Genomic DNA, 23,952 nt, shown 5'->3' on the forward strand with positions numbered 1-23,952 from the left:
ATTGCGTTTGGACTCATTCCAGCTTTGTGCAGTTGTAATTTTATTTCAGGTCTTTGGAAAACTCTCTGGTCTTGGTCATGATAAGAAGTGACTGACAGTTTGAAGGTCAGTGCAGGTGTTTCATGCATCTAATTAGTTCAAACAGGTGACATTCAAACAGTTAACGAATGGAGGGCGGAATATCTTAAAGAGAAATTGAGTGGACAGTAACTGTGAGGGGCAGAAGAGTCGTTTGTTTTTTTCTATTTTTACAAATAAATTGTTTTAATTTCACAAATAAATTGTTTAGAAAATAATTAGGGATGGCAGAAATTAAACAATGGAACAATCTAATCATTTGGAACGATTGATTTGTGAATACATTTTTTGGAACGTTTGAAACATCTCCCACAGCGACATCTGGTGGCTAAACGTAAAATATTAGATTCACACGGAACAATGTCGCCAAATTCCCATTTAGCAAAGTATGTCTAGTCGAGTGTCCTATATATTTAGATTGGGTATATTTTAGTAGTTTATTTGTGCTCCAATTTTTTGTCAATTCAAACATGTAGATAAAAGAGAAAGAAAGGAAAAACCTATAGCATCAATGGAAAAAAAAAAGTTATATTGAACTCAATTTTAAAATTTCCTTTCAATAGTGGACATGTTTGTTAGGTGGGCCCCACCTAAACAAACACACAAAAAATGCACTTACCGCACATGTATCTACAACAGTGGGACATTGTTTTTTTCTCAGGTGTATTTATTGAATCAAACATGCCAAAGGAGTAAACTTAAAAGTTCAAATCTAAGTGGCTGTGAAAAGTAGCACGCTGGCGGGAATGTAAACCAGAAAAAAGATGGAAACAAATACAATTTCATTGCTATACAGAAGCCACAGAATCTAAAACTGACATTAATTAGCATCAGCGTTTTCTACCATTATCAAGCATTCATCCAACGCTTGAAGGCCAAATAAATACAAGGAAAGTCAGTGCAATTGTCTGAAAGAATAAATAAACATTTGGCAAACACTTTTAGAGAGGGACACTTTCAAGTCACCTTCTATGAAGTCCTGGTCTAGTGGTCATTACATACGACAATGATAAACAGGAGTAGTAAAGCCAGCTAGCTGAAAACAAGCTAAAAAAAAATGCCATTTCTTAAAGTCTGAAAATCCTTGAGAGCCAGTCTATCCATTTGTGTCCACCGTTCTGTCCATTTTGTCTTAGCATACAACAAAATGAATTGCATCATACCCAAACACGAGACATAATTGGAAAGGTCAGGATGTCCTCTACCAAGGACATTAGGGCTTAGTGGAATAGCTCCAATAAGATATACTGGTAGAACAAAATGAAATGTCCACCAATGGACACAAATGAATAGGATGGGTGTCAGGAGGATACAGGAATCAAAAGTCATCCAACTTGTTCCTCACTTATCAAAATAGCGTAGCTTTGGCACTAATAAAAAGTTGGCCGCAAATCCAAGATGCTACTCGAGAATCACATTCATGGCAACGACTGGTATCGGCCGCAGATCGCACAGCAGTTGCTTTACAATGAGGAACTCAAAATCAGAAGAATGAAAATTTGCTACAGGGACATAGAGACCTGTCTTTAAAATTATGGTTTTTTTTTACTAGAAATTTTACATAACCTGGGATATATTGGGCTGTCTTTAAAATGTCATTTTTTGGAGGGAGGGTTATTTATCAAAAGTACTAATGGTATCGATACTTGGTATCAGTGTCAATCCATAAGAAGCGAGTACTCCTGGTATTAGTCTGAAAAAAGTAAAAATAGTATCCATACCTAAAATTAGCCAATTTTGTAATGAGCTACCGTATTTTTCCATGCACAAGTATATAAGTTTTTCTTAAATTTTCATTGGAGGGGTGCAATCCACCCCCGGTTGCGTGTTACGTGTTCATTTTGTTACTTTTTCCTTATTTGATACTTTGTGTTCAGTTTCTGTTGGATCCAGTCACTTATGTTATCCCCGGTGTGGCATAGCGCCTCAAGTTAGGGGTAAACTTATGCTGCGTTCAGATGGAGCACGTCGTTTACGCTCTACGCGAGGCGAGGCGGGACGGGAGTGAGCTTGCTGTGCACTTTACAGCGGATCCGGAAAAGAGAGCATTGCTGAGAACGTTCACTTTTCCGGGATATGGCAGAGCCAATATTTTCTCCGACAGCACCTTTATTATTCTTTTTTTACACTGCACGTCCCTCGCTTTCACGGCAATACTCGTCCGCCAAAAAAAAAAAGTTTCAATGTCGCAATCAAGTGGCCAATACTGTGCTAAATATTGTACTGTCAGTGCTGCGCTATCGTTAGCTTAGCACAGTAACTACAGTTCAACAGCTGTTAAAAAAAGGAAGCTAACGCTGTACATACCAGTTGTCCCAAGTTTTTCGTTCCGCCTTTGTACAAGCCAGGTGAGTGCTCTTGCTTGGCTCCGTTTTGTATCGAAAGCTCAGCTGGCCGTGTTGGATAGCTCCCGGTGACCGCAAAGCGGCCGCCATGATTCGTTCCTGCCCCCTGCTTGAGACGTTGAACATTCCCGAAGCTGATTGGCTGACGCGACACGCGACAAAAGTTCAATTTTTTTAAACTTCTCGCGTCGCGCATAATTACGCTCCCCGCGTCGCTCAACGCGTTATTGCGCCCGTCGCGCAAACTCCATTGACTACAATACAAAACCTATGCTCTTCGCGCTCCATCTGAACGCGGCATTATACTCGCGTTTTTGTAAAATTCACCCAAATTGAAGTAAAAAAAAGGGGAGTCGACTTGTGCGCAGAGAAATACGATAAATCTTTTTTAATGCAACAATAATTATACTGAGGAATCTTGGGCCTGGTTTAAATTAACTGCCATAGTTAGCACATTCAAGGTTTGAGAAACTAAACCAAGTCAGTTTGCCTTCAACCGGCAGCTCACTTATGAAAAACTGAAAAATAAACCTGGGCACATAAATAATCGTCCATGTGCCAAATAGCATTTATCATCTACCGTCTGCGGCGGCGAGTGCAAGCACCTTTTTTCCTGCGCAGTTTAGGACACTTGCGTTGCATGAGTAGCGGGGATGTCTTCGTCCTTGGCTTCCCTGTACTCCTCCTCGAATGTTTCCTCTTCCTGGACCAGTTTTTCACACTCCTCCTCAACATGGCTCTCGCCCGCTGCAAAGTCTGCGGGAGCTTGGCCACCATCACTCAACTCTCGCTCATCTGAGAGGAGGAGAGTGTCAGTAAACGGACATAGTGTGAGGTGGCGATATAGTGCAGCATGCAAAATTTGGAAAAGGTCATCAATAAAAAGGATTTAAACCAAAAATGATTTGCTGTCAGATTTAGATGTAAAAGAGGTGGATTACAGGCACCTTAACAGATAAATAACCTCAATAGAAATACTGTATTTCTATAAATAGTGGCTCAAAGGTGTTTATTATTCAATATATATATCAAACAACCATTTTACTTTGCATCAAGTCAAAGTGGGGCTTCAATGAATATCTTTTTTTTTTTCTATCTATTAGAACAAGATCCGTCTAACTGAGGCAGGAGACTAATATAGGGCTGTCCCGATCACATTTTTTTGCACCCCAGGCAAAGTCACCTGATTTTGAGGATATTTCAATACCTGGACAATGTTTTAAGGACAGAAAAAAGTGCATCCAAAATATAGTTAAAAAAAACCCAAATTAAATCATCGTAATAATAAAATAAAATATTCTTCTTCCAAACTTTAACTCCTCAATTGATCTGATCAGGATCCGGACATCCCTATTTCAATAAGTAGAGGAATGGCTACTATTTGGGGAAATACAGCATTTCAATAAAAAAGAAGAACAAAACCCTCTGAATTTTCTATAATTAAAGTCCTTGAAAACCTTGAGAAAATTTCAATTCCAGGAGGAGGAACCAATAAAGTCCAAAATAGTTTGAAATGACAGCCAATACATGTACTCTATCAAATATCCTGTTTGTGTTTTTTAAGCAGTTAGTTACAGCAGTGGTTCTCAACTTTTTCTTTTAAATCTTGTACTTCCTGTGAAATACTTTGTTCAGCGAAGCACCCCCTAATGAATACAAACGTTTGGGATTAAAAAAAAATAATAATTAAAAAAAACTAAACAGCTTCTCCTGAAAATGAAATCTTATCCGAATGCGTAGCAAACAATAAGACACACTTTGTGCACCGAGTACAAGAATCTGTCATATGAGCACTCAATTATGTAATTATGTACAATGGCGTAATTATGTACAATGGCTTTTATGATTCAACATAATTGGTGCACTCAGTGAGCTGTGTGATTAGCGCCACCATCTGGTTGTTCCATCACAGATCAAATCAAGTTGACATGCCATTGATCACGCAAACAGATTAAATCAAGTTGATGTCATTGATCAAGGAAAAATGGGAAAAAATCAAGTTGAACTGCCATCAATAAATGGAAACAAAGAAGGAAGGATTTTGTTGGAAGGAGAGTAACTGCAGAAAAGAAGGAAAGAAGAAAAAAGGAGTACAATGAAGGAAGGAAGGAAGGAAGGAAGGAAGGAAGGAAGGGAGGAAGGAAGGAAGGGAGGGAGGGAGGGAGGGGGGAGGGAGGGAGGGAGGGAGGGGGGAGGGAGGGAGGGAGGGAGGGAGGAAGGAAGGAAGGAAGGAAGGAAGGAAGGAAGGAAGGAAGGAAGGAAGGAAGGAAGGGGACTGGGGAGGAGGGACCTGGGCCGTGCCGAACTCGATTCTGAGGGTTCTGCTGGACGGGAAAACTGTGAACCAAACTCCACGGTGCCGGCGCCTTGGCTAGGGGCAAGATCACAGCGTTAAAATGCGGCGCTTTTCCCGCTTGTTATCGAAGCATGCACGATGAGAAGCAAACGCAGGTTAGAAGATGAAGAGAGAAAAAGTGTGTTGACTTACTAAATTCTAGCTTTACAAAAGCTTTTAAAGTGACTAAAGGTCCACCTCTAGTTGGCAAGTCATAACATGATCAAAAGGTTGATGTGACAAAATAGTGAGCGTTTTATTTTGTCATTTTGTGAATAAGATCATATTTACCTCCAGAGGGGGGCGCGCTCTCCTCCGTGTCAGTATCAGAGCGCGGTGCCGGTTCCGGGGATGGCACCTCGGTGCGCAGCTTCCTCTCGTAGCTGAACTCGGGCAGCCTGGGAGCCTGTGGGCGTGTCTTGCGTGCGGGATTCAGGAAGTAGCAATACGCGCAGCGGAAGGCTGACCAAATCCACAAACAAAACAACAATTACGTTGAGTTACACAAATCAGTTGAGTCTACCATTATTATCAATTGCTTTTTAATTAACTTTAAAAAAGGGATGCAGCTAATGAACATTTTGGCATTCGGATATACTACTGAAAAATGTATTGATTAATGTGTTACTTCAATATAATATATCATAGAATTATTCCCACTTCATAATAAATTGAATATTTAATATAAAGTCATCAAACGGCTTTTGCCAGCCTAGATGAGGCAGCTGAGAGCTACTAGCCGCTAACATGGCTAGCATTCGCAATTGAACTTGATTTCAGCATTGTCAAAATCAAAGAGTAGCCAGGCATTGACGTCCATATGTTTAGTTGGTTTAGAATATGTAATCAAAGCATGTTTTTGTAGTGCCGAGCACGGACACCTGTTGCTGTGGTTAGACTTCTTCCTGGCCAGAGAGATTAGTCATTTTTCAAACAAGATATTCGAATTACTCTAAGACTCGTTTTCCCCCTAAATACAGTTACACCCTAAATTTTGTTACATACCAAGGTATTGAAACTCTTCTTTGAGAGCCATGCCATTGTGGGAGAAGCACTGCTGACAGATTAAGGCGTATCTGAGGAAGTGGAAAAGAAGAGTTAATTCAAAGTGAGCTGATAATGACCAAACAGCACCACCATGTGGACAACCCGCAGATCTCTGTATCAAAATCTCATTCATTCCATACCTGTTCTGCGGTCCATCTCCCACCAGATACTCAACCACTCGGTCCAAAGCCCCCCTCTCTCTGGGCAGAATGGGTCTGGCCAGTGGAGGACCAGGAGGATGCAGGCCTAGACAGCAATATTGACATCATCACACACTTGTCCAATAGCTGTCCTTTATTGGCTTTGACGGACATTTCAGCTTACCTACACCTGGTATAGGCGAGGTGGGGGTCCTGGCTACTCCCCCTTGGAGGACAGCGGCAGACAGGGCGGCTCTCTCCGGTGGTCCGCCTGGAGCTGAGAGAAGGACATGTTCTGGAGGGAGAGCAACGTGGGATGAAAACACTAGCACGCCTCACTAAAGTGTCTTTGGACTCCCACTTGCCTGTGACACCGCGTGACATAAGCTTAATACGAAAACCAAATATGTTTTTGCTCTTGACTCACCCACGGGTGTGGCGCACGGCGTGGGTTGACCTCCAGGTGGAGGTGTCATCGCCATGGAAACGGGGGTACCCGGGGGCCTCATGGCCACGCCACGCTGACGAATGTCTTAGAATAATATGACATTAAAAACTCGCATTATTTTTATCATTTGAAATGAATTGGACAGTATTTGTAATTTTTTTTAAGTCAGTTTTTGTCTCAAAAACCCATCAAAGCTGATTGCATCCTACTCAAGAGACATACTGGAAAGGCAAGGATGTCCTCTAATGAGGACACTCGAACTTACTAGGGTAGTTCGAATGAGTCAGAAGTCCACTACTGTGGGCCTATCCATTTATGTCCATTTTGTCTCAGCAAGACATCAAAGCTAATAGCATCCTACTCAATATAAAACAAATGGAAACCCCAAGATGTCCTCTGCTGAGGACACTTTACTACGGGATACAGAAAGAGTCAAACGATATAGATTAAAAATTTGATTAAAAAGATTAAAAAAACAAAAGCCCGCTACAGATTAATATCTTTTTTTTTCCCTTTTAGAGGACACAGAATATATCCCTGAGCATTTTTATACCATCTGTCTATAAGTGATCATGCACATTTTGTGGTCAAATATTTAATACTCAAACGTTAACGCCAAAACAACTGTACTTTTGTTAGCCTGTCTATTGTGTATTTCATTAAGCGTTACCTTAAAGCTAGCAGACTTTCAAAATAAAGCAAAATAATACTGCTGTTGTAAAGACATGTAAATGAGTTTTTTTTATATTTACTTTTCCGATAAAATTTACCAGTGTGAGAAAACGAAATATTTGAAGAATGCAATTGCTGCCACCATCAAAGCAGTCAGATGTCAACATTTTCGCTTGCAAGTCAAAGCAAAACTTTGCAGTTTTGTTAAGACTTATGTGTGTTCAGTAAACCGAGCTTTTTCGAATTTTCCTCAAGAAAATGTTCTCTTTTCTTCAGTCCCCATCATACCCAATATAACTGGGTTCAATTATTGCTACTAAACCTGACATTTACCCTAACCTGTGAAATGCAATGCTTCATATTGGTGTAAGACACAAGAAGCAGATACCTTGACCAGGTCTAGGGGTCATCTGAGGTCGGACTGGGGTTGACTCCAGCTCCTACACAATAAAAAAAAAACGTACAAAAAAGTGCATATTCAAATGTGATGAAAATAGAAAGAGAGAAATAAGAACACCCACGGCTTTCTTCTTTGCATCAGGATCAAAGCGTTCAAGGATGAGCTTGGCATTTTTGTATGTCTCAGTTTCCATCACTTCTTCTAACTGCAAACACAGAGCGTGAACAAATGGGGACACAATTGAGGGGAAAAAAAAGTCAATAAATTGTTAGTTGAAACTATCGATGGAAACTTACTAGCTTTTTTTTGGTAACCTTCAATTCTTCAAGGATATCGCCTAAAAAACAACAAGAAAATGTAAAAAAATAAAAAAAAACAATGTGTCTTTAAGGAAACATATCATGGAAAATCGACTTACTGTTCCTCTCGGTCCGTTTCGAAAAAAGAAAAATCAGCAACTTCCGGATGAACCACACCCTGGAGGAGAGATGGATGCTCACTACAGATGACGCAACGGGTGAAATTTCTGCATGTGTGTCTTTTGCATTTACTCACAGCACTGGGTACACGAAAAAAGGCAAGGCCATGGCTAATCTGTGAAGCCATTGGTCAGGTAGGTAGAGGTAGTAGACTGCCAGGCAGGTCAGCAGGTAGAAGACTGACGAGTAGAGGAGCAGCCGGCCTACCCATAACTGCATAACACACCAGTGGGGTCAAATGAACAACGAGCATCTCCGCAGGTGAGACTGTAAGTTAGTGATGGTTAAATGAAGCCTCATGAAGCACTTGTGATATTATGTTCCTCCTCTAGGCGGTGCTCTTGTTTTACAGATAAAGGTTAGCGTAATGGTAAATAAACAAATAGTGCCACTTCAGAAACTAGAAAAAAAAAAAAAAAATCATAAGTGCTTCCTGAGGCTTCATTTTCTCATCACTGCCGAATGTGTACCTTTTGGAGTCGCTGGTTTTTGGCTCGAAACTCCTCCAGCTCCTGGATTTCCTACAAAGGGGAAGGGGATGAGGTGATCAGGGTTGAAGCTGAAAATTTGAAAATCTAATGTTATGCTTTCTGATGCTATGACAGGAGCAGTCCAGTTTTATATTCAAATTAAGAGCAAAATAATTGGCACTTGAAGCAACTCATTGTTAAACCACCTTATACTTGCAAATGGATTTCAAGTTTTACAACGGTAACTTTTATAACATAAAATGCATTTTAATGTGTCATAATGGCACTTATTGGTGATATTTGCAAATAAACATTTTGAAAATCAGTGGCATTGTGTTTGCACCAATGTGAGTGGCTTTAAAAGTAAACAACTGGAGTGTTTGTCTTGACAAGTCTCAGGGGTTCATGATGACAACTTGAGATGAAACGCAATCATGAAAATTCACCTTATCCAGGTTCTCCAACTGCTCCACTGTGGTTGGTTTCGTCTGCACAGAACACACAAAACCATCAAGCCATTGAGACGCGTCATACTTCAAAAAGCAGTTCATATTTGCCAATGTTTTTCTTCCCTCCCTCGGTTAGGCACTTCCACTATGTCAAAACATAAGTGTGCACCAGGTGCAACCAGGGAATTTTAAACTCAAAATATATTCGCTGCATGACAACATGGGACAGAAATAGATTTTTGTTCTACTGTTCAAGGCCTACAAGGGGGAACGTAGTGGAACACTCTCACTAAGATTAAGTAATTACGAGAGCTCTTGGACATGATCTGAAAAAAAAATGATCTGAAGTCTTTCCGTCAAAAGAGCATATATGTGCATGAATTTCCACTATGTGTATATTTTAATTCATGTTTCCATTGAAATGTAAATTACAGACACCTCCATCTATTAATTTACCTTTAATGATATCATATCTCCTAGCAACTCCACTAAGCACGACATTGTGATTAAAATTGCATTTATGAGATACTAATTAAGCACCAATGCACAGTTTTTTGGGGTTTTTGTTTTTTTAAAAACCACTTCAGGGAGCATCAATTAAAAGGTTTCCTTACAAGATTTCTTTATTGACATAACACCTTCACAAATACCAAGCGATGAGGTTTTACATGATTGATTGTTACCTGAGCAACTGTGATGTCATTGACGGGCGAGACAGGCAGTGAATTATACTGCTTAATTCGCATTCCACAAACACAATATTTATCAGAATGTCGTGTTTAGTACAATAAAGGCACGTACGCCATATTGTAAAGAAAACCTTAGCTTTAAAGAAAAAGCATACCTACCTTCCATCGTGAAATCACAGCCCCCATGGCGCCACTGTTTACTTCTTGGGCTCACTGTGAAACAGAAGAAACAGTGTTAAAGCAGCAAGCGCAGCGTGATTAAAGCATATAATCCTTCTAAAAAGAGGCAATGTAAACTGTATTTATCCACCAACGAATCCTTCCAACGTCATTGAAGAAAAGCAGAGCACAATGAGCTCTCCTGTTGAAGGTATTAGGATAGTAAACTATGCATGCACGCATGCATTCATACGCAAAGACACACACACACACATATATGTATGTGTGTGTGTGTGTGTGTGTGTGTGTGTGTGTGTGTGTGTGTGTGTGTGTGTGTGTGTGTGTATATATATATATATATATATATATATATATATATATATATATATATATATATATATATATATATATATATATATATATATATATATATATATATATATATATATGCAACGTCCTGCTCTGTGCTAATTACATCAAATCACATATATTTTGATCAAGCAGATATAAAGGGTTCTTAACCACTCACTCAGTGTTTATTGTATGCTAACAGTCCCTAACAGCCTGCACTTCCTACTTGCTAGAAACAACATAAATGTAAATGACAGGAAGCTCGCTCAGAGGCTATTGGCTACACCCCAGGCTGGAGTGAGGAAGTTACAAGCACAAATATATTAAGTCGTAGAGCTTTTTTTTTTTTTTTAACTGTCAACCACTCGCGAAAGAAACAAAGTACCGTACAGCTCTATTATCAACTGTTTGCTAACTTAGCAGCCTAGCTTCTTCCAAAACAATTGTCGTGCAGATGCAACAACGGCGGTATTTGGAATGTGCTTCTGATGAACTCACTTACATTCGGTAATGTCTTGGGGGCTTCGATTATCCAGTCATTTTTTTCAAAAGTAGTGTTTAAAAAAAGTGACTACTCGGCTTCTTACGTCTTGTTTGACAGAGCGAATTGCCAAACTGAGTTTGGTTGCGCTGAGTGATGACGACAGAGGAAGTGACGAGAGAAATACTACAAAGAATGCTTTGCGTTGTAGTTCATCTTCGCAAACGCGCTTTCAAGGCCTAGCCGACGTGATTTTCACCTAGATCATTTACATAGCTATTTATTTGTTTCAAAAAAATATTAGAAATATTAAATACTGGTTTAGGCTTCGGTTTTAAATTACAGATTGAGTTTAGCGATGCCGAGTGATGACGCCTCTGAAGAGAAGGAATGCTGCATTCGATAGTAATGGGAAATCGGACAATTCCAACGTCCTACAATGGAAAGTGCACAACAAGAACAATACAGTATTTTGAACCGGGAGGGCAGAGCTGCGGAGATAATTTACATCAATATGAACATGTATTTGTCCGTCTTAATTTATTATTACATTCATTTAATGATTTAGAAGACCTTCATGAAAGTATTTATTTATTTATTTGTTTATTCATTCATCCATTCATTCATTCTGGGTCGTCTCACTGTATTTAGACATTGAGTATAATTATATGAAATAGTTTGAAGATAAGACATTGCTTTATTAATATACTCAAAGGAAATCAAGAAAGAAGGTTTGAAAATGGTCAAAATAAGTTGTGATGAAACAAAATAACAATTTTATCGGAATTGGAAGTAATTGAGATAATCTAAACTGATCTTTACGATTTCCAGCTTTCAACGAATGCAGCAAAAGAGATTCAGTACCCAGAATACTTTGCGTTGTAGTTTTCTTTCCGAAACACTTCAAATGTGAATCATTCGACATTCAATATAGCAATTTCTCAAAAATAAAGTGATGATTTCAGTATTTTAAATTAAATTTGCCATGCCGACAACAACAAGATATATATATTTATATATTTATGTTGCGCATCTCTGTGCTCTATGTCAAACTCTGAATTAGCGAGAAAAAAGCACGTACTTGTCGGCTATTTTTATTTCCAAAGATAAACGTTATCACCACTAGCTGGTGCTATTTGACTATTTCATTAAACCTAGCACGAACTCCTTGGCCGAATTCAATACACTGCATTGGAAAGTCGTCATAATTGAGCCGACTGCACACCATTTTATACTGTATGTCTATAAGCATAATTCACACACTAATGGAGGCGTTGTAACATACGTTTCATTGTCTTTGGATATTAAAATTCATGGCAGAACCACCTTCTTCCATAAAACCATAATGGCACGTCCTCCCGGTTGTTTTTTGTGCTCAAGTGACACCGGTTTGCCAGTAAATCCTCCACAAAAGACACTAATTGATGCTACGCACACGCACCGTGGTCCATACGTGCACTGCATGGCGTGCATAGTGTGGAATATGATTATCAATGCATATACATGCTCGCATCCGGATGCATGTGGCCTTCGGCTTTTTAATAGCAGCGCGCATGCTTCCTCCGCACAGCCAAGAGTTACGAGCGTCATAAAATTGAAAAGCCTCGAACACTCACACGCATTTGTGTTGCATCAAATTCACCTAACATAACCCAAACTTATTTCATATAGAACATCCAAACACGCATGCAGATTTGCTTCTGTAATAAAGGAGCAGAGCCCATGCAAGGCCGTTCGGTTCTGATGCATATCAGCATATATTTGAATCTAACTATTACGCATGTTAAAATATGCGCGGGGATCCTCATTATTTCAGCAAAGACATTAAGGTGCACGCCTCTGTAGCTTCCCTTTATGGCCCTTGTAGTCGCTGAATTAAGAGCAGCCTGCCGTGAAGGCATATTTTACACTTTCTATCTCATTTGCATAAACAAGCTGCCGATAAAAGCCAAGATATGCAGAAATATGCAGGACCTGCAAACCGGATTTGAAAATGACAAATGGTGCAAAAAATACTCTTCCATGTTTCATATAAGCACCCCTTCAAGCGTAAATTAATCATATATATTATCATTTTTCCACGTTATAATTCAAATCAAGCAAAAGTTTCTTAAAATATCTTTGCAATAACTCATGTAAAAACATTTGGCTCTTGTTTGTATAAAAAAAGAATCATCCATAATTATAGTAATCAATTGCATTTTTCAAACATGTTTTCTATGAATCTTGGAACACTTGAGTAAAGTCTTGGAAATATGAAATATTCACATCATACTGTTGTAATAGCTTCATTTGATCCTTAAATATTATTTGTTTCAAAACTTAAAATAAAAAAAAATACAAAACTATAACAAATGATTCTGCATATAGCACATTTTCTTTGAAAAACCTTTTATAATAAAAGTGTACATTAACATATTCGTCTGTCTTTTTCACTTACTTGACAACTTATTTTTTTGCTCATGTAAAATGATGAAAACTGATAAAACAATTCCTCTTACTTTTCCTGAAAAATATAATATTTTAACGATTTTGGAATTGATCACTCTAAATCACAAAAATGCAATTTTTTGGTGCATTTTTTCAATACATTCAACTGTGTAAGCACACACGATTTTATGCATTTACCGAAAAGCAGAATCCGTATGTGTGTGTGTCCATTGAGGAGACATTTTACAGTCCACCAATTGCCTGCATGAATGCGTGCATCCCTTGTAAAGTATCTGTCACACAGTTTGTGGCACTTTGGTTCAAAGTCACTTTAGTGGTGCAGAGGGCGACTGAGGGGGGGCTGTGGGGGGCGTCGTTTATTGGACTTGGCGGTCTGAGTGTGTCAAAATGAAAATAAAAAGACGACAACAGACGCCGCTGTAAGGAGGACAGATGTCCACACTCACAACACGCAAACACAGGAAGGCAGAGTGTTGTCGACCACTCTAACGTGAAAGATGAGCATGCGTAAATAAAGAAAAGATAGATAGATAGATAGATAGATAGATAGATAGATAGATAGATAGATAGATAGATAGATAGATAGATAGATAGATAGATAGATAGATAGATAGATAGATAGATAGATAGATAGATAGATAGATAGATAGATAGATAGATAGATAGATAGATGGATAGATAGATAGATAGATAGATAGAAAAAGAAAAAGAATAGTCTATAAGCAGAATACAGTCTAAAAAGATAAAAGCACAGAAAAAAAGAAATGGGCAGGTCTGAAATAATATGCGTTGTCCTCGGAACGTACAAGAGGATGTGTTATTTTTATTTCGATATTGTTGATTTTTTTTTCCTCACGCCACTCTGAAAAATTCAAGGATTTAAAAAAAAAGTAATTTCTTTCGTGTATTTTGGTTATTTTGCGTAATGTGTGATTTTAACCAGATCACTTCAATTTTTTTCCAAAGTTGCATTTTATTTTAATAATGCAAAGATGCACTTTATTTTAAAACCAGAAAGACGTATCATATAATCAATATTTAAAAGACGATGAGAAACACATTTTAAAAAACGTGTTAAACAATGTTCGGGATCATTTCAAAGGGCTTTTCAGAGATTAAAGTTGCTGACGGAAAAAAAGAAATATGATATGATATGAAAAACTTTATTTTGGAACTTAAAATCAAGCAAAACAAACAATATTTTTAAACAAAACAGAATACAATGCATTTTTTGCATGAATAAACAGTAATCAACAGTACAATTATACCAACGTCTGTGTGTGTGTATTTGTGTGTGAAATACTTACTCCACAATAATAAAAATCTTTGTATTTAATTTTACACGCAAACGATTTCTCGGCGTATAGGGCCGTGCTGATGTTTTTTGTTTCATTTTTATGTTGCAGCATTTTTTATTTTATGTTTATTGTTTTGCATTCTTTATGATCAATAAAGAAGTATTGATTCGTTTTAAATTTGTTAGAAACTGAACCGAATTTCGATTTGCAACGTATTCGGAGCTAGGTAGGCCTCCCAATTGTTGATTTTTCATATTTGGCGTGCAGATGAAAAGGACGATGAGCGTTTTAACAGCGAAACCCAGGTTATCTTTCGCATCGTTCTGGGCCCAGTCGCGCAGCAGGGAAGCTAGCAAAAATGCACGTAAGCATAATTTAAAATATCTCCAGATTTTCTCCGTAAAAAAAAGAGACGAAAGGCTGTTTTCACTTTTCTAATCCAAGTACACTTGCATGAGAAAAGCGTATATAAAAACAAAAAAACAGTCAGGGTTAACTTATCCATATAGGACACCTGATTAGGTACACTTCATAGGCTAAAAATATGAAAATGCTCACTTTTAACTGACACTGTTAAGTAAATTTAACATTAAGAAGTGTACCTAGAAATTTGGATGAGCATTCAAACAAGATAAAGTCTCTCGCTTTTTTTTGTAGTTGTAAAACACACTTTTACGCCAAAGCAAACAACTTAGTGAAGCTGTTCGTAAGCGTAAGTGTTTGTGTGTATGTGCGTGCATGTGTGTGTGCACGCCAGTGGGTTGTTAAATTTTAACAACAGTGTTACATTGCCAGGTAATGGGCCGTTTTAGTACTATTGCATGTTTAATGACATCAAAAACAGGTGAAGTTGTTAAACTAGTTGACCCTGGCATGATGTCATATACATTTGTGACATAACCCCTCACGACGCACACAAAAATTGACGTCATTTGATTAACATACCAGGCTAGACCTTTCGGAAGGAAGTCACAAATGTGCAAAATAACTGAAATGTGAGTTTAATTGCTTGTGTAACATCATGGCGTTATTTTTTTTTTCATAGTTTTTCATTTTTTGAATAGAGAGCCAAAAAATGTACACACACACACACACACACACACAAATATATATATATATATATATATATATATATATATATATATATATATATATATATATATATATATATATATATATATATATATATATATATATATATATATATATATATACACACAAATATATATGTGCGTTTAACACCGATTTCTACGAGTACTCAACTCTTCCGTAGTTACCGATATGTACTTTTTGATAGACAACATTTTATCGTTATTACATAACTCTGTGATTATGTTCACAGGCACACTTTATCCATGTCACAAGTTTTAAAGGATGCAAACCACTGTTCATTAGTAAAGCGTAAAAACAATAAAACAGTCAGGGTTAACTTAAAATCCCTGTTAAGGGAATATATAAATGTCTTGTAAATTAGTCACTCCACTGAGAGGAGTTTTGTTAGGAAACAACAAATCTGAAGGACTTAAAAAAGGAAGTATTTAAAATAAAGAACTAAAATAGTTTAAAAATCATGCCATTGTCACATCCCAAATGCAGTGGGCATGTCCACTGATATTAAATCATACCTCTCTGTAAAAAATGGATGGCACAGTCTGATGCCTGTACATCATTTCTTGTCTGAGCTATGAAATTATACCTGTCCCTGTCCCCACCCATAAATTCCTGTGTTCTTCTCTGAAACTGAAAATCCATCCTTCATTTTTTTGCATAGAAAGCCAAAAAATGTACACACATACATATATATATATATATATATATATATATATATATATATATATATATATATATGTGTGTGTGTGTGTGTGTGTGTGTGTGTGTGTGTTTTGGTCCACCAATCTAACGTAACCACTGGCAACAAAATAGCTACATTTCATCTTAGAAGAACTTTGAACTTGAGATAGCATGGCAGTTTTCTATTGTAAACGATGCCTGAACTTGAACAGGAAGTTGGCCGTCAATTTGCCTTATTCATAGGAGAATTGCGTGCATTACACAGTGTGGACGCCGGAAATTTGTTGGAAATAAAAGAGAACAAAATGTACATGTCATCTTGTGTTTTTCCCTACTCGGGGGCAACTTGCTTTCCAGCCAGGACGCCGTGTGACATGGAAAACCCTCCTCAGATTCATGCAACTAATACGTGCCGTAAATCATCAAGAAAAGACAAAGACGTATTTTTTTTGCGCTGTCAAGTGACCAGGTCAAATAAGACGAGGATTTATTGCCGTATTTGTGCCTCAGCTGCTTTATTAAAAGACGAACCCGTGCGTGTAAGGCAGCGCCACTGTTACTGTTGCCAATTTTATGAGACCGCATGCTGCTAGCTGCTGTTAGCAACTTGCTAATCAGCCAGATGAGGAAACACTACACTTGTATGAATCATTTATCACCGCTAAGCTGTTTTGTTTTTTCGTTTACCTGTAGTTAACTTTTGTGTTGCGCTTTTATGTCTTCGTTTTATGTTGTGTGGTCTGTTTATGGACTGAGAACTACAACGGAAATAGGCCCTTGGGCTTCATTTTGTTTTGTTTTTTTATCCTTGGTGATACTCGACTGTACGTGCGCAAGAGCTATTGTTCTCTTTTTGATGCTATCACTACATCAATTATAATTTTACTTTATCGTCAACACCCATCCACACATAGCTAGCTAATTTAATACAACCCAGCAATGCTAGCTGAATTGTAGTACAGGCGCTACTCTAAATACAAATCAGTTACATTCCGGGTGGTTCGTTAGCTTGCAGGAAAAGATTATCAAGGTGACCTTTGTGACTTTATCATGCTTTTGGGAGGAACTTCAAAATAAAACCCTGCCAAGGTTGCCTCACGTTATACACTTCTTGCTATGGTAGTTTATTCTGAAGCAATGATTGACCTTTCAGAACATTTCCTGCTTAACTAAAATGGAGAGGATTGACAGGAAGCACACTCTCACAATGTAAAATACTTCATTGCTCTTCTGGCCCATCCCTATTCGCCACTACCCGGTAAATATGTGTATCCTGCCTAGATCATTTTACTCTTTGTTTTAGTGATATCACAACAAAAAAATTGAGGTTTATTGACCACAAAGTCATACTGGGCGGAAGGTTTGTTTAAAATGGCAGCTCTGGAACACAGAAAACGTGTTGAATACAAAAATCTGACAAGCAGGCAACTCTGCTTGTATGTTCTTAAGTTGAATGATCTTATGTTTATATACGTTTGTATGTTTATATAAAGTGTAGTTATACCTTCACGAGGTCATATAACCAATCCCAAACACGCTTGGACATCCTGTCGAAGGCAAAAAGGTATGTCTTTGTCTTTCCTACCATCAGAGAACTATATTCTGATTTAATGATAGCCCAGGGCTCATGTAGGCACCAATCACAGCTCCGTTTACAAACGTCACAAGTACAAACTCAGAAAACGGCAGAGTAAATCATCCATCCATCCGCTAGCTAATATAGCTAGTCATTTTGTCTCTTGCAGTTGATTGAAAACATAATTTAATATTTTGTATGACTTGAAGGAATGCATCCGTGCGGTTCGGCAAGGATTTATTGATGAAGTCAATAATAATATATCAATAATCAACAGGCGTTATCATTGAGGGAATTATCTGCCTTGTGCTACTCTGGCAACGAAGCAAGGGAATAATATAGTACACCTGATGCTTCATATATTCGTTGCAAAATTCAAAATGTTAACTATTAATAACATAACATACAAGGCAATAAATCAAAGAATATTGGGAGGCATTTCTATAAGTCTTTCTGGTTTTCTCAAGGCTCGTTTATATCAACAGTCGGCTATAATGATATCCTGAAATGATGGCTTTTAACAGGCCACCTTCTGGCCACCCCTGTGAAAAATATCTAGAGGCGCCACTGTTCCACATTTCAACCGGGAGGGACATTATTTACAATTCCTTTATTTCCTGAGGGGGGTTAAAATGAAGCCAAAATATCAGGAACATAGAAATAATTTAAATGTGGTTAAACCAACATTGAACGCTATCATTTGCAAAGGGCAGAATCTTGAAATCCGAACATCTTTCCCTATGTAATCGCGTATAAATCAACAGCGAGCCAACCGCGCGCAGACGTTTGGCTGCAGCCGCGATAAGGAAATCTTCCCTTTCGACCATAAAAAGCAAGAGCAGAAGCAGAACCGGGACGTCTCCTCTTAGATTTACTGGACTTTGAGCGAGGCCATTGCCAAGCGAGCTCCGATCGGACGCCTTTATTTTAGAGCCCAAGCTCCTGTTGGACTCATTTGTTGACATTCAAAAGCAGATCTGCTTTGGACATCATGCTGTCCGTCAAAGATTTAGGAAGTTCTGTCCATTTCCCACAAACCCAAAGGACCCAAAGGTGGGTCATCCCAGATGTCATCAGCCTCATTAATTCTAACTCGATGTAGTTATCAAGTAGATCATCATAAAGGTGTGATTTGGAAGGAAAAAAAAAAAACGCTTCGGATCGTTTAGGGATGATATCATTGGTCGGGATTCAGTGACACCCACTGTGACTTTTATGGAGCAACGGGATCCCGAGGAATGTTTTTCCTTGTTCTTTTTTGCACCAGAGGAAAATAATCAAAATAAAGTTAAACGCATGGAGACAGTCGACGCAGCCCGGTCATGCTCCTAACAGCAAAAACACTCGGTGCCTTTGTTTAATTGCACCCTGCAGACCAAAAAATGTGGGCAGGCTCAAGGTCAAAGTCTTATTATGATTTTTCCAAACGTCTCCCCAATCGTGCTTAACCATTTGCAGCTGCACTTTTATATCCTATACTTTTATATGACAATATAGATTTTTTTTTTTTTAAATATGTATTTACAAAGCTATAATCATCCCCCGTCTGATTCGGGCTCGATCGGAGCGAGTTTGTGGGACCACAACGCGGCGGCGGCGCTGTCCGCGGGGTACCGGGGCCTCCGCTTGCCGGACCCCGGCACGCATGAGCAAAGGTGGGCTGTGTACCAGGCCGGGCGTCCCCAAATAACGCCGCCACATTTTTACCACCCCTGCGCGGCGGCGGAGCCCGATCAAGGTTGTTTTGATGGAACACGGGAACAGAATCTCCTCCAGCGGCAAGGAGGAACCGAGGCAAGCCGGCCAGACGTGTTGGATGTCGGGGGACGAGCGGCGGTGCCTGCGGAGGTACCACCCGGGAATTCCAGTCGGGACGCCGCGGAGAGCAACGAGGTCAGGCCGGGGAAGGTGGAGGTGGACCCGTCTTACTGCGAAGGTGGGTTCGGTCAAGGCCAGAGGGAATGGACGGAACGTACTACTGATTAAACTTGTGTGTGTTTTTTTTTCTTTTTTTTTTTGCTCTATAAATAGCTCTTGCTAATTAATCCCCCACCTTTGCGTTTCACGAAGAAAATAAAGAAAAAATAAACAAATGAGCCACCGCAGCAGTTAATAAATACGTGAATTGTATTACAATTGTAGCCCCTCCCCCAATTAAAAAACAAACAAACGGAATTTGACATTTTACACGTATCTTTTAATTCATGGTCATTGTAAGTAAATTTCAGACGTAAACAAATATTAAAGCTCAAACGTAATTTAAATATGAATTTAAAAGTACATTTTAGTTAGATATTGGGTCTGAAACATTTCAAAAGGCTAAAAAGGAGTCCTCTGTTGAATGCATCCAAAATTATAGGTTCATAGACGTATTTTCGGTATGCGGGCACTTATAATTTCAGTTCAGTTCTTTGTAAGGTATACGGAAGTGGATTAGGGCCATGGCCTTCACTGCGCAGTGAAGAAAGGGGATTGGCAGGATTCTCACTTTTATTTCAGGGTTACCCTATTCTCAGAATTCTGACTTTAAAAGGAGAATTTTGAGAATAAAGTCAGAGTTCTGAAATAAGCGCAAATTCTGCCAACCTGTTTTTTTCATCTCGTGGCCCTAACCCTCTGTAGATCTTATAAAGAACCCACTCTTTAAACTCTTATTTTATTCAGACATTTCTCACAAAATAAAGAATTCTCAGAATAAAGTCAGAATTCCGAGAAGTCTAAAAATGAGCACGTTCAAATCAGAATCCTGAGACACGAACGCTTCCAACCGTTTTATTTGTTCACTGGCCGTATAATCCAATAAAAGGAAAAATGCATGACACAAACCAAAAATGACAAACTACGATAAAAATGTACATATTGTTATTAATTAATAATCTCCAAATTACATGAAAAAAATAATGAATGAGCAGGAATTGTTAAGTCAAATGATAATTAAATGCTTGAATTACTGGGCAAATCTAATATTTTGAATTCGATTTTAACCAGTTTTCAATAAATTGCTTGTACAAATCTGGACCAAATGCAAAATTAACAGTTAATTCTGCATAACCGAGCACATTCAAAATTGTGACGTTTCTTCGTTTTTTAACGTGACCTTTAGGCTTCAGATCTCTTGTTTGATTATCAGAAATGTGTTCTTGTGTGGCAGCTGCAGTGAGGAGGAGCAAGAAGCGTTGTCCTTACTCCAAGCAGCAGATCAGAGAACTGGAGAAGGAGTTCCTCTTTAACGTCTACGTCAACAAGCAGCGACGTGCTCAGCTCTCTCGTCTACTGCATCTCACTGACCGGCAAGTGTGTGTGTGTGTGTGTGTGTGTGTGTGTGTGTGTGTGTGTGTGTGTGTGTGTGTGTGTGTGTGTGTGTGTGCGCGCGCGCGCATCACCTTGTGCAATGCATAAAAATAACAACACATTTGTGCGTCATCTGCGGTGCTGAGACGTCTTAGATGTCACCTCAAATTTCCATGCAGGATCATTCCTACAGAAGAAGAAGGTTTATTAAAGCAGTTGCATAGCAAAATTATATTCAAATTATTATTATTTGGCAAAGTCAAGCTTTTTTTTTTTTTAACAATTGGATTCACTTTTTCGATATGCTTGCAAGAATGGATTTTGTTACGTCTTGGCTGAAATCGCGTCATTCGTTTCAGCACTAAAAAGAATCGACGAAGTCTATTGGCAAAAAAATAAAATAAACGAAGTCTATTGAGAACATTCTTTTACGTGGTGTAATAATGATAGTGTTATATTAGTGTATTTTTCTTGTTTCGTTTCCGTGTCAAACACGTTCGGATTTTTAAACTTGCCCCAGGGCAATGTGACCCATTATTTAAAAAAGAAGTCAGATGTTAATTTTCAAGACACATTTTTTAGTTGAATTCAATATTTTGAATCAGACAAAATTGAGAAAAAAAAACAAATTTTTCACATAACTATACAAGCAATTAACGTTTATTATGTAACTTTCATGTTAAGATCTAAATTTTGATGTTGGCTTTCAGGTAAATATGTTGCCATGAATTTTTTGTCCTCTAGGTGGCACTAGGTTTTCTCATTCAAAGCATACAGCACAATTATACGCCTTTTATTTTTAAAGGGGAAGTCAACCTCCCCAGAAATCTTTATACTAAATTCTATGTGGCCTCACTAGTCGAAACAACATTGTGATCTAAATCGGGTTTGCGGAATTTGAATTAACTCTTTCAGTGTCAAGGGTTATCAGAAAGAAAGCCTCTAGAGGGCCAGAATATTTCGCATTTTCACACGTTTCAAGGCCAACAAAATATTGTATAGGTTATCTAGGTAAATATGGGTGGTATCATATGAAAGATGGATTTCAATTCCTTACTTTGAATTGCATGTTTGTAATAGTGATATTGTGTGTGCGGACACACTGCCATCTGATGGTCACACTTATCACTACAGTGCTCAATTGGCTTATAGCAGGTAAGCATTAGTCAAGGGTGTCAGGTACCCTCCATAAAAAATGTAATTGAAAAAAATCGTATTATTTATCATTATTACTATTTTAAAATACAAGAATTTTTGTCCATGGCACTGAAAGACTTAAGCAGCAAAATCCGCCTTTGCTGTCACCTGAAAATGACATCAGAGTTTTTAAAGGGGCTCAGGCAGCAACCAATCACAGCTCACCTGTTTTCTGAGTATGGTCATGTGACATTCGCAAGCTTACGGAAGTCACATGACTAAACTCAGAAAAAGGGTGAGCTGTGATTGGTCATTCAAGAACATCCTGAGGAACTGTGATTTCATTTTCAGTTGACAGCTAGTGGCAGTACAAAACAAAATGGCCGCCGCCCCTGAAGGATAAAACATGTACATTTGACATGTTATAATTCCTGTTCCAAAAGCACAACTTTTATCAGAATACCATGTTTAAATCAATAGGAAAGCTTTTATTTTTTTGCAGGAAAGTTTTTTATTTGATTTCCCCTTTAAGAGTTCAAATATTGGCACACGAAATCTTTGCATACTTATGTTAATAGCATATTCCTATTAGCTATGAATATTCACGCTACGATGTTTACGACGACACCTGGTGACATCATGGCTCTAAATCCGACCACTTGCTGTCATTTGTTTGGCCAGCGATGAAGCTGACAACCAATATCCGCTTTATTGTTTTTATTTATGATCTTTTTTGCAAATCAACTGAGTGTGTGGTTATTGTTGCGGCGCAGGCAAGTGAAAATCTGGTTCCAGAATCGAAGGATGAAGGAGAAGAAGCTGGGCAGAATGCAGTACTACTACAATGGACATCAACCTCTCATGGATGTGTGAATTGGAGTTCGGATGGAGATGATGAGATTATTTCAAAATAAGATTTATGATTCTTTATGCAAAAATAACCACTGAATTTAATTTAAAAATGAGACATTTAAAAAAAATCAAGTGAATATGATGAAAGAAAATATCAACCAAAAGGTAGGGAAAAATGTAATATAAAAGTCCCTGTCAAGTCAAAAGTTTGGAAACACCTTGAAATGTTCCAGGAAGTCAATTAATTCTCGCTATACCCTTGTGATAACAATTGAATGATTACTATTCTTTTCTTTTTTATGTGATGAGCTGGTGATGGATAGACGCAAGAATTTATTTTTTATTGTTTTTACATCTTATTAACACTTCTACGAGAAGTAGTAAAATGTCACTCGAAACGATACGGGCAGTTAAAACATTTTACGAGGTAAATGTTGAACACTCGTTTTCCTGTTCTTTAATGCCCGATTTTGTCTCTTTAAAGAACTTTATGGAACTTTTCTTCGAATAAAAGTGAATTGTGATGGAATTACAGTGTACATTTATGCCTTTCGGCTGACTATCTAATTCAGCGGTGCTCAAATGGGGGAACGTGAAAGCACTTCGGGGAGGGGGAGGGGTATTACATGAGATTTTAACGGGGCTTTTGCAAGCATCAACACGTTTAATTTAATGCTTTTTAAAACCATTACAGGAACAAAGCACTTTTCTTCTCATATTAACTCATTCAATCCCAAAGATGTATTTTTACGTTTTTTTATGAGTACAAATCAGTACATTCCTTTTTTTTAAAAAAATTCTTTGACTAAGGTCTACGAATGGCTTGTACTAAAAAAATCACTTATTTTGGGTAAGTTTTTAAAGTAATCAATCAATTCAGATAGGCTATAGTAGTAATTACTTTAAGTAATAAATAATACAATAAATAACTTTTGTAACTGATTAGTTAATGGATTACTACCAGTCATTTTAACGCACTTCTTTAAACTAAAACTTGAAAATTTTGTGGAAAA

The 23,952-nt window shown here is 38.0% G+C and overlaps 2 protein-coding genes across 4 annotated transcripts; one reads left to right on the forward strand and one right to left on the reverse strand.

Annotated features, from left to right (window-relative positions):
* Nucleotides 1–728: 728 nt before the first annotated feature.
* LOC148419923 (endoplasmic reticulum junction formation protein lunapark-B-like) lies at nt 729–10,702 on the reverse strand. 3 transcript variants are annotated; one of them, XM_088422055.1, is made up of 16 exons: nt 10,565–10,702; nt 9,712–9,765; nt 8,861–8,902; nt 8,415–8,465; nt 8,021–8,157; nt 7,884–7,942; nt 7,762–7,802; nt 7,587–7,670; nt 7,454–7,505; nt 6,373–6,477; nt 6,130–6,222; nt 5,946–6,051; nt 5,764–5,834; nt 5,050–5,220; nt 4,714–4,794; nt 729–3,218 (listed from the first exon to the last, which is right to left on the reverse strand). In XM_088422055.1, the coding sequence occupies exons 2-16, from the start codon at nt 9,736–9,738 to the stop codon at nt 3,046–3,048; spliced, it is 1,293 nt and encodes a 430-aa protein (XP_088278181.1). In that variant the 5' UTR covers nt 9,739–9,765; nt 10,565–10,702; the 3' UTR covers nt 729–3,045. The 3 variants fall into 3 exon arrangements, with proteins under 3 accessions (XP_088278181.1, XP_088278180.1, XP_088278182.1); XM_088422054.1 differs by having other exon boundaries at nt 6,130–6,240; XM_088422056.1 differs by lacking the exon at nt 4,714–4,794 and having other exon boundaries at nt 6,130–6,240.
* Nucleotides 10,703–19,174: 8,472 nt separating this feature from the next.
* On the forward strand, nt 19,175–22,960 carry LOC148419924 (homeobox protein Hox-A11a-like). The gene is made up of 3 exons (XM_088422049.1): nt 19,175–19,595; nt 20,811–20,949; nt 22,861–22,960. Exons 1-3 carry the CDS (start codon nt 19,175–19,177, stop codon nt 22,958–22,960), a joined length of 660 nt encoding a protein of 219 aa, XP_088278175.1.
* Nucleotides 22,961–23,952: the final 992 nt, after the last annotated feature.

This window comes from Hippichthys cyanospilos, chromosome 8 (assembly GCF_059441005.1).
Source record: "Hippichthys cyanospilos isolate Australia breed blue-spotted pipefish chromosome 8, RoL_Hcya_1.0, whole genome shotgun sequence".
Taxonomy (NCBI): domain Eukaryota; kingdom Metazoa; phylum Chordata; class Actinopteri; order Syngnathiformes; family Syngnathidae; genus Hippichthys; species Hippichthys cyanospilos.

Coding starts and splice junctions, on each gene's coding strand:
- LOC148419923 (XM_088422054.1), bottom strand. CDS start 9,738: ATGGGGGCTGTGATTTCACGATGGAAG. Junction 7,671..7,761: donor AGGTTACCAAAAAAAAGCTA/GTAAGTTTCCAT, acceptor CTGTGTTTGCAG/TTAGAAGAAGTGATGGAAAC. Junction 3,219..4,713: donor TCGAGTTCGGCACGGCCCAG/GTCCCTCCTCCC, acceptor TCCTCCTCTCAG/ATGAGCGAGAGTTGAGTGAT.
- LOC148419924 (XM_088422049.1), top strand. CDS start 19,175: ATGTATTTACAAAGCTATAATCATCCCCCGTCTGATTCGGGCTCGATC. Junction 19,596..20,810: donor GGACCCGTCTTACTGCGAAG/GTGGGTTCGGTC, acceptor CTTGTGTGGCAG/CTGCAGTGAGGAGGAGCAAG. Junction 20,950..22,860: donor CTACTGCATCTCACTGACCG/GCAAGTGTGTGT, acceptor GTTGCGGCGCAG/GCAAGTGAAAATCTGGTTCC.